Raw genomic sequence first — 10,569 nt, 5'->3', positions numbered from 1 at the left:
GTTGCTAGTATTTAATTCATACCTACTAACAGGTGGAGGGAAAAATCTTTTCCAGGAAACACCATAATACAGCAAAGCTGCTTTCCTTCCCACATAGTCTGCTAGTGTATATTCAAAATGAAAATAATTCCATGAGTGCTGTTCCCCATACACAGGCCCATGGCACCTGTTTTTAAAGTCTTGTATCAGAGAAATTATGTAACCGGCTATCTGGCTTGATCCTTACTCTGAGAAAAGAGGCCAGGGTTTTTTGCTAGGTATTTCTAGCCCTTCATCCTCGCCTCACAGACTTACACTAGCATTATGGTGCAATAGCACACCGTAAGCCGAGAGTGCAGCTCCTGCCTGGTAGCTGAACAAACTTTGTCACTTAAAATGTAAGTGACTTGACTTTCTGGGTTTTACTTCCTTATGCGTTAATAATTTCTTTGCACTATCAGGATCAGAGGGATTGCAGTATGGTTCTTTCTTTAAAGGTTCCTTGGATATGGTCAAATCTATGGGCACTAGAGGGGAGACTTGTGTAAATGTTCCCTCGGCAACTCTAGCAGATCAAAGTTGAGAAAAGAGAACTAATGGTCAATTCCTACGTGTCACGTCCACAGTGCAGCCTTCTGCTCCTGCCACCATGCCCAGAGTCCTTATCGGAAGAGGTCGCTTGTCAGAAACCATCAGTTCCATTCACTGTTAGTTCCAGCAGCACAGTCTCACTTACAAGGGCAGCAGTGATCTGTGCAGAGCGCTTCTCGAGCCAGAGTGCATGGTTTCCAGGGGACCTGGCTGAAATATGGATTTCGGTAAACAGAGAACTTCTACATCTCTAAGCAACTTCAGTATACCACCAATGCTGCTGGCTGGAAGACCACACTTCTATAACAAGATCCTAAGACATGGGACTCCTCACATTTGACCAAGAGAGTTCAACAGGGCACAAACACAGAGCTGCCGTGGCAGGAGGCTTCCACACTGTAGGCGGCTTCCGCACTGCACACAGGAGTTAAGTTCTCTCACTCCTACGGCCCAGACTTGGGTCCTGCTGACAGTCTTGGTTCTATTGCTCCAGTCTTATCTGGTGCCACAGTGTTGTGGAGAACCTGCCCTGTGTCCAGGTTCTAATTACTTGGGTCTAAAGTGGGCCCTACCAATAAATAAGACTCCAATGGACAATCAGGCACGTCCAACTTGTTGACATTGTACCAAAGTTCACGCTTAAGAGCAACACAATTGGGCTGGAGAGATGGCTCAGGGGTTAAGAGTACTGGTGACCGGGGTTCAGTTTGCAGCGCCCACACAGAGGCTAACAACCCCCTGCAACTCCAGTCCCAGGGAATCTGCTCTCTTCTTCTGACTTCCATGCATGTGGTACATAGACATACACACGAGCAAAACACCTACGTACACACAGAATGAAAATAAGCAAATCTTAAAAAGAACTATATCATTTTTAAAACTGTAAAACACCTGAAAAGTTTTAAGGAAGCTTCTGATTTTGGATTGGGCTGCATAATAGCTGCGCCTGGCTGCATGGTGCCCATGGGCCACACATACCTGAGTGACTAAACCACTTTCAGGTCCAAGGAAGAAAATTTGTTCATGTTCTTTGACAGACTGCAAAGACCTTTACCCCATGACTATCTATGTCCTTATGGGAAGACAGGTGGGAGCAAGGCTTGAGCGTCTGACAGTGCGCGCACAGTGAAACAACCTGCCACCCATCTGGGACCCGGTTCATAGTTGCTGAACAATACTCCAGTACTGTGTGGCCTTTTCTTCTACAGATGCTTACTAAACTTGTGAGTTATGCGCTGGGCTGAGGTTTAGCTGGCAGTATGCATGCCGGTCTAGCATCTACAAGGCGCCAGGTTTGATCCCAAGCAGGACATGAGAGAAGTTTAGCGAGTGCAAGCAACCCCAGTACTAGGGAGGTGGGTGCAGAAGATCGGGAGTTCATGGTTGTCTTTAGCTGCACAGGGAGCTCACTCAGGAGAACCTGAAGGAAAAAAGGGCAAGTACGCTTACATATTCTATAGAAAACTATTTTAATGCAGGTATCATTACAGATACCTTCAGCAATCAAAATTATTTTCTCTTCTGAATGAACAAACAAACCTGGAGTTTATATATTTACAAATTTAAAAATATACAAAATAAGGAAACCAGCTAATAAAAGCAAGGACAGAACATCAGTCGGCGTCATTAAAGTCCTGTAGCAAGTGTGAAAATAATAGTCTATAAATGGAGTGCCCCAGGAAAGGCTTCTGTTAGCTATCTGGTCTCTGCTGGGACAGAAGCAGCATCTTCTGCTGCTGCTGCAGACACAGGCTGGGCGGCAGTGTCACACAGGGCAGAGACATCTTCCATCTCACTGGAGGCTGTCTCGGTCTGACTGGAGCACTCAGGCTGAGAGGCTGGGGTCTCCTGACTCAAGCTGGTGTCTGTTGGACTGGGCATGAGGTTAGCTTGAGCAGCCGTGGTTTCTTCTTCTGCTTCCATTTCTGTTTCTTGATTCTGGACTTCCTCACCTTCTTCCAGCATTGCAGGCGGAAGCTGTAAGAAAGTCTAATAACAAAACACCGTAAGAACGCGAGTGTCAAGAACACCGGCTTAGAAAGCTGAGCAAGCCCTCATAGAACATCACTTTCTTAATGCACAGCTCCTGCTACAGGTTTTCAGATACTGCTAGCCATTCAGTGACAAATTCGACACTTTTGAAGAATGACCTTCATTCTGCTAATGGCAAAGAATATATCTCCGTGTCACATGTAAGTAAAAACCAACATGAAAAATCCCGAGAGTTTTAGTCAGAGGAATGTTTGACAATGCTTCTGAGAAAGCACAGTGATTGGTTAGCATTACCCGCTACATCAGCTCGAGGTTCACCTTCACTGAAGGCGTCTGTGAGGAGAGCCAATTTTTAAGAGCAGGACATAGTGGGGAGTGAAGGGTGCGCAGGGCTCAAGCCTCCAGCTCATTCATCTGGAAGAGCAGCACAGCCATCCATGCCTAGCTTTTCCTCAACGCCTTGGCAGCAGGAGCCAAGCAATAGCTTCTTTCCTCCTAGATTTTGTTTAGCTAGTCAGAAATTTGAAAACATTTTAAAAGTACCACTCAACAGCAATGGGCACTCAGGGCAGAGCTAAGAGTTGGAGATATACAGACCCGAAATTGGTAAGGTACTAATTTCCCCAAATTGACCCCATACAATTTCACTCCTGGAGACAGTGTCTCAATTACAGTGGGCTTTTAAAGGGCAAGAAACTGGCTGGCTGCGTCTAGGCAGAATGGGTCATTTTTAAAAAAGAATGGAATTAAAATATTCATTTTGCTCCATTTTAAGATCTGCTTATTCTAACTGACTGTAACCCAGGTAGCACGGTGATGGTGAAGGGATGGACAGATACACCGAACCGTGGAGTACAGTGGAGTACAGAAAGAACACTCATGTACACAGTCGATATTTTGGGTTTACTTATTATCATTTTATTTTTGGACTAAGGTGACAAGTAGTAGTTCAAAAGAGAATAAAATAGTCTACTGAGGAAATGGCATTATACGATACAATATCCACATATGGATGAGTAATACAATATAGCATGGAATCTTGCCAGAATGAACTCAAAATCTATGCCACCTGCAAACACCACAACCTGAACTATAATTGGCAGAGGGTAGTCTTTGTGAACTGAGGCTAAAGTATGTATTTTTAGGACATGAAGAATGAATTATAGGAAAGTAATTTTACATATTAGATATCAAAATTCAAAAGTCTACTAAAAGCTTCTTTAAAAAAAAAATTATAAAGGCAGAGGCAGGCGGATCTCTGTGAGTTCGAGACCAGCCTGGTCTACAAGAGCTAGTTCCAGGACAGGCTCCAAAACCACAGAGAAACCCTGTCTCAAAAAACCAAAAAAAAAAAAAAAAAAACCAAAAAAAAAAAAATTATAAAAACGTGTTTGATAAGGATCCAGTAGCTGGAAGACTGAAAACCTCCGAGAGGTCATTACAATAATAATGTAAACAGACTCAGCCCAAAGAGGATATTTAGGGGGCAAATAACAACACAAAATGACACTTAAATGAAGAAAACGAAACACCTTCCCCCGCAAAAAAAAACCTCAAGCTGCAGTGGGCTCACTACATTCCTGCTGTCCCTGCTAAAATAAAAAGGCTCACTACATCAAGTGTGGGTGAGGATGCAGAATGAGCACACTCACATGCTTCTGGATATAACACCAAGCTCTATTTGAAAAAATGCATGTACCAGATCAGCCAGCAACTTTCCATGGAGGTAGAAGTGCAAAGTTTTACACAACAATTACTTTGTAACAACCCACAATAGAAACAATAAAGTGATAAAATGCCTACCAATAGTTGAAAGGAAGGGACCATTCTGTGAAAGCAACAACTGGAATGGTCAAAAAAAAAAAAAACCAAAAACCAAAACAAAACAAAAAACAAAACAAAACAAAACAAAAAAACCCCACCGCGAAACAGCAGACCAAAAAAGTATGAGTGCATATCGGATGCTTGCATTGGTGTGACTATCTAGAAAGCAGAACTCACACCCTATGGTTTAGAGGACAGAAGCACAGAGTGACATGGGAAAAGTGGGGACAACGGTTATGCTCAGTATCTAGATTAAGGTGACAGTTTTAGGAGGACACACACACGATAAATACAGAATGTATCAAATTGCACACTTTGAGCAAGTGTACTTGATGCCAATTTACTACTACAGAAAGGTATTAAAATATGAGTGCTACCTGAGTAACAATATCTGACTGTGCATTAGTAGTACGACCCAGTCCGCAGTTAGAGAAAAGAGAGTCAACTCTGAGCACGCTCACCTGATGATAATGATGGGTCGTCTGTATCAAATGCATGTACATGTTGTACACGAAGTTCGCCATCTGGGGCATATTCTTTATCACCTGCACTTCATGAGGTGGTCTCTCTCCATTCTATAAGGAAGCAAAGAGGAAGTAAAGTAGCTAGTGAAGAAAGCCCAGCACCCATCGTTCCAATGCAAGCCCGTCTCAGAATCTATAAATACCACTAGGGTATGGAGGATATGAAATCCCAAAATCAGATCCGGAAAGTACTTCATGAAAATTCATGAAAAAATGTAAGACAACAGAGTTGAGAGTCATTAAGTTTTAAGACAACTTTGGGCTGGTAAGTAACATAAGAATTTCTGTACGTGAATTAATATCAAAGAATCATTAAGATAAAACCCCATAAAAAGAAGAAATCAACATAGTCTAAAACAGTGATTATTCTTTCAACCTTCATTCCCCAGCCATAAAATTATTGTCACTTCATAACTGTAATTTTACTACTGTTATGAGTCGTAATGTAAATATTTGATAAGCAGGATATCTGATATGTAACCATCAAAAGGGTCGTGACTCAAAGGTTGACAAACACTGGTCTAAAAAGCAACAATTTCCATTACTGTCAGGAATCCAAAGAGAATCTACAATTGTTTCAGAATGAAAATATTAGAACTATTTTTCTATTGATGTTTTTCTGAAGCATAAAATGTTTACACTTATTATCACTATGTAGCCCGTCAGCCAGGGAAGTGGTGTTCAAATCCCTGTTTTAAGCCTCGCAGCATCTGTCAGGCTCTACTGCGACACTGCCCCAGTGCACAGCCCTTACCCGCAGCACCCTGCAAGCTAGATTCTGCAGGCCTGCAGCACATGAGGGGACTCTGATGGAGCAGTTTCAGAGAAAGCTGACAGTGAAGCAACTGTTTCACTGCTAGAGTCAGGGAAACAGAGACCTGTCCTCCTCCTTCAGCTGCCCCCGAAGATGGACACTTTCCTATTTGCCAGCACTGATCATATGCAAACTCCTATCGTTTCTTACCGTGGGGATGGATCTTGTGGAAATCTAAGACTGTGAAAACAAGTTTTCCAGGACAAAGGACCCTACCTTACAGTAGCAAGCACATAATAGTGAGTCTATAAGAGTCAAGTGTAGAGCTGCAGCACCCAGGGCTTTTGTGACGCCACCCCACAACCCCCACCCCATTTCCCTCAATTTTCTCATAGCAGCATTTTTTTAAAAACAAAACAAATAAAAAAGCAAATAGAAATGTCTTAAAAAAGAAGTAGTTAACATTACTACAAAACAAACACATTAAACTTATTTTGTTTGTTTTAGAGGACTGAAAAATAAAAAGTTCACAGAATATATTTAAAATAATTTCATTTAAAATTTAATTGACCTCTGGGACATTTCAATAAGTGGAAAAAAAACAAAACAAAACAACAAAACCCAAACTCTGCAGCATGCTCTAAGAAAAGAAAAGTAACAGTAATTGTGCGTCTGTGCCTTTGTGTGTAAGAACGTAAAAATGAACTCCATTATACTTTATCCTAGAGGAAGAGTAGTGAGAAAGAGGAGAAGGGAGGGAGGAGAGGAGAGGGTTAAGCTGCACGTGTTTTCCTGCCCCGCCACCCAGAACGCAAGCTTTGTAAGAAGAACTAAACTAGATGACTGCTGAGTGACAACTGATGGGCGAGAGGAGGTGTTATGAGGTGATCGCAACATGAATTCTTGAGTCACACTGCCTGCTTACAAATTTTGGCCCCTCCGCTACCTGATGCAAGGTAAACTGTTTAACTTCTCTCATTCTCATCTTCTGCACATGTACAGTTAGGATAATCAGAACCTCCTGAGCGGCTGTGCTACTGAGACCAATGAGATGATGAATGTGTGGAGTTCATTCCTGAGATGCAGTACGTTTCAGTAAGTGCTGGCATATATTAGCTTTATAGTTCTTTGATGTAAGGAGCATTTCATATTGGTGACTGGGTATTCTGGAAAAAGTGGCCAACTATAAGAGAACTAACTCCACAGTGATGAAAGGCCTACCTTTCTGGAGGTTGGGAAAGGTTCTGTTGGAATGATATGCAAATGCAGCGGGCGAGCGGTGAGCTGGCTGAAAGCAGGAGTCAGTTCAAAACAATTTTGGAAGAGGGACACTCTAGCGAAGATATACAGCCCAAGTCTGGCTCTTGACATGGCTACCACCAAACGACGGACATCCCTTTAGGAAACAAAAGAATTTGCAAAGTTTGAAATTAATAATATGTCTATGCAGCCTTTTCCTTCTTTTACATAATCCACTAGTCTCATTATAAGTTACTGCAATAAGAACATTAAGGACTTATCAGGCATAAAGCGAATTCATATATGTGATCAGTAAACCAAGTAAGTGAATGAATGCTTCGATGATACCATCTTTAGTGCATTTGTGCATGTGTGAGACAGACAACCAACGCACTGGTCTGAAAGACCCAAGGAGCCCTACCCAGAATCACAGCAGTTCAGGTGACAGTCACCAATTACCGCGTCACCATCACTATGACAATTACCTTCCTTCTTCCACTTTTTTGCCTAGCAAATTCCCAGGTTCTATCAAGATATAATTTTCCTTCCTAGAAAATAGACCAGTTTTACTTTAGAGAAGTAATTCCTCTCGCTTCTCTTCACATTCCTAAAGCAGAGTTACGCAGAGGTCCCAACACTGGATAAGTGCTAGAACTCCTTAGTAGGAGTTCCCCACAGAAATGGAAAGGAAAATGTAAAAATGCCATCTAGGAAGAAATGGAGTGTTGGAGGAAGGAAGCAGTTTATACTATTACTGTGCTGGGTTTCCGTGGCATGTCCAGGAGGCTCTAGCTCTGCATATAAGCAGACACACAGCACTGCATGTCCTTCTGTGAGAACACTGACTGCAGTCTTTGGCTAAGAGGCTTTTATAAGTGTCAGCTCCACAGAACATGAGAAGAACGCAACTGAAATTTTGGGCGCATTCAAGTAAGGAGTCTTCCCAATTATTTGAATGTGTCCCACACTGGGCTCCAAACTGCTCACAGGTGGAGATCATAAAAGCTAAATTTATTTCTATATACCAAGAAGCAAGAACATTGCCAAATTACAGATGGCTAAAGGTGTTTCTAATCAAAAAATTCAGAGATACATGGCAATGCTGAAAACCCCTTCTTTCTAAATCTTCCATTCATAAGCGTTTTTAGTTTTCCGAAAATCATGCAGCAGTCACTATAGAACTCAAGTTACTGAATTAAAAAAAAAAAGTTTATTTTATTGCACATGATTGGATGTTTTGTCTGCAGGACTGGTACCCAGAGGAAGAAGAGGACAGAGAATTCACATATTCACACTTCAAACTCAGAGGTCAACAAAGATGGCCATTCAGACAGCAGTTATGTCAGCTAGGAAAAGAAACTGTTTCAGGAAAGACCTAACTCTATGCTTGATATTTGAATAAGCAAAAATAAGCTAACTTTAACGTTATCGCTTTGTAACAATTTCTTAAAACATTATTGTCTTTGCTTACTCTTCCATAAAGGCTATTAGTCTAATAGAATCTGACCTGAGGCCCAAAGAGATTTGGACTTAATGACAATTTATGAGAGGTTGGAGAACCTTCTCTTTATATTCATCTAATATATTAAGACAGTGAACTCTAGCTCTCCTGAGTTTTGCTAGTAAGTCACATGAGATGAAGATTTATATAAAACCAAATGGCTGCTTTGTAATAAGAAGATATTACTCCCATAAATCTCTAATACATAAATACATCACAAAAATGATAAAAATAGGCTATTGTTTGTTTGGACCATTCTTAATCCTGGGAGAACAAATGGCTCCTTTATCCTCTCATGAAGCTGAAAGATGGTAGGCAGAGAAAAACCAAAAGCCTTATGCACTGAACAAATGCTCCTGAAGAGGCCCCCTTCTACCTTAGCTTCTTTGGTTCCTGACACTGTTCCTAACAGATCCAAGACTACTGAGATCCTACGGCAACACCTTCTCTCTGCACGTAAAGAAATGGTGAAGAAGCTACAATTACTGCAGTTATGAGGTGACACTTGGTAGGAACAGCCCTGGTAAACTACACAAGGGGAGATGTTATTACCACAGAGAGTACTACAAGCGGCATAAATGATCACTAATAGCAAGTAGCTGACAAATTTAGAACGATGCTGTCCCTGACTCTCCAAAATGAAACAGACAATAACTTTTAGGAAGAGTGTGGTGTCTGAACGTCACGCACCTCAGATGGCCCACAGCCCTGGTCCGCACTAGAGAAAGGAGGATGTAATCGTTCTGCTGGCCTTGAAACCTATCGACAGTTGTCACCTGTGTAGAAAAGGTAGGGAGTGAGCATATTTTCAAAAGTACAGCAAGGCATTACCTAAACAAAATGCTGGAAGCAAGCATCTTACTTTTAAAATTATCTCAGAAGAAACCTACCCACACCAATTCTTGCTTGAAACTAGAGCAAGAAGCCAGCGAAGGCACTAAAGCACAGGGAGCACCCTGGGTCCCAGCGAAGGCACTAAAGCACAGGGAGCACCCTGGGTCCCAGCGAAGGCACTAAAGCACAGGGAGCACCCTGGGTCACGCCCTCCTGTCACTCACCCTCTTGTCCGCTGCACTTGTTTACTACTGCTGACAATTAAAGACCTGTTCTTGCTTTCCGTCGTTAGGCTGCCAAGCTCCAGAAGGCAGGCCATGTTCAGCTGATTAAGTGGCCCCCAAACACTCAACAATAGAGTTAAGCACACTCACTTATTATTCCATGTGTGCCCCCAGTATTTGTTCATAGCATTCTTGTCAAAGTGAAAAGAAAATCTTCACAGTACTTTTTATTCAGCTGGAAAGCATCCATATGAATAGGGAGAGAGGCTCATCAAGATTCTAGCCGCCAATTCTAACTCTTAGGCCTTCATCCTTGCTCTATGAATTCAACAAAGAGTACTGATTCCCCTACATGAATTACCAGTACGGTCCCTTTAGGAAGTCTATAAAATATAAACATTTCTTTGGCCTTCACAGAGATACAAATTATGTACAACGAGTTCTGACATACCACCACCACAATGCCCACCACCCTGGGCCCGCTATAAACAAGCAGGCAACTTCTCAGCTCCAGGCAGTCCCTGATCTACTTATCTCTTTTTCTGCTGGCTCTGAGCAAGCATAGTAGTGGAGCCCAATAGCATAGCATTCTGTGTTGTACATAGAGATGTTCACTCTGTCCTGTTGCTGAGCAGCCTGGCTCCCATTAATGAATGTGCTTGTTAACGGACACTAGAGTTCTTTTTACTTTACGGATACTTAGAACAAAGCTACACTGAGTATTCAGCTTGTTTTTGTGGACATGGTTTCATTGCAGAAAGTGGAATTGTAAGGCTATGTTAGGTGTATGCTTAACTCGATAAACTGTCAACCTATTTCCCAAAGTTTCTGAATCCATTTATACACTCATCAGCGATGACCCAGTGCCCAAGTTTCAGCTGCTCCACTGCCCAACACTATCAGCTTTTATAATTTTAAACATTCTGTGGATGTGTAGAATCATCATCTTGTATTTATAAAAATTTAATTTAATTGTATTCAGAGACTCATGCAACCAAAGCTACAAATATGATAAGAACTGGGGATGGCCTTGAAGTTCTGATCCTCTTGCCTCCACCTCACCAGGGTCAGGATTACAGGCATATGCCACAGTGCTGTGTTCATGTG

At 42.0% G+C, this 10,569-nt stretch overlaps 1 protein-coding gene across 1 annotated transcript in view; it reads right to left on the bottom strand.

The window, feature by feature from the left end:
• Nucleotides 1-2,096: 2,096 nt before the first annotated feature.
• Aqr (aquarius intron-binding spliceosomal factor) overlaps nucleotides 2,097-10,569 on the bottom strand; it is a 78,004-nt gene continuing 69,531 nt past the window's right edge. The window contains exons 32-35 of the mRNA XM_057780832.1: nucleotides 9,095-9,180; nucleotides 6,886-7,060; nucleotides 4,848-4,961; nucleotides 2,097-2,559 (exon numbers count right to left, since the gene is read on the bottom strand). Coding sequence (XP_057636815.1) covers nucleotides 2,266-2,559; nucleotides 4,848-4,961; nucleotides 6,886-7,060; nucleotides 9,095-9,180 — 669 coding nt within the window. The 3' untranslated portion in view covers nucleotides 2,097-2,265. The remainder of the gene's footprint in view (nucleotides 2,560-4,847; nucleotides 4,962-6,885; nucleotides 7,061-9,094; nucleotides 9,181-10,569) is intronic.

The sequence above is a fragment of the Chionomys nivalis genome, chromosome 9 (genome assembly GCF_950005125.1).
Source record: "Chionomys nivalis chromosome 9, mChiNiv1.1, whole genome shotgun sequence".
In the NCBI taxonomy this organism is placed as follows: domain Eukaryota; kingdom Metazoa; phylum Chordata; class Mammalia; order Rodentia; family Cricetidae; genus Chionomys; species Chionomys nivalis.
This window is presented reverse-complemented; position numbering and strand designations above follow the sequence as displayed.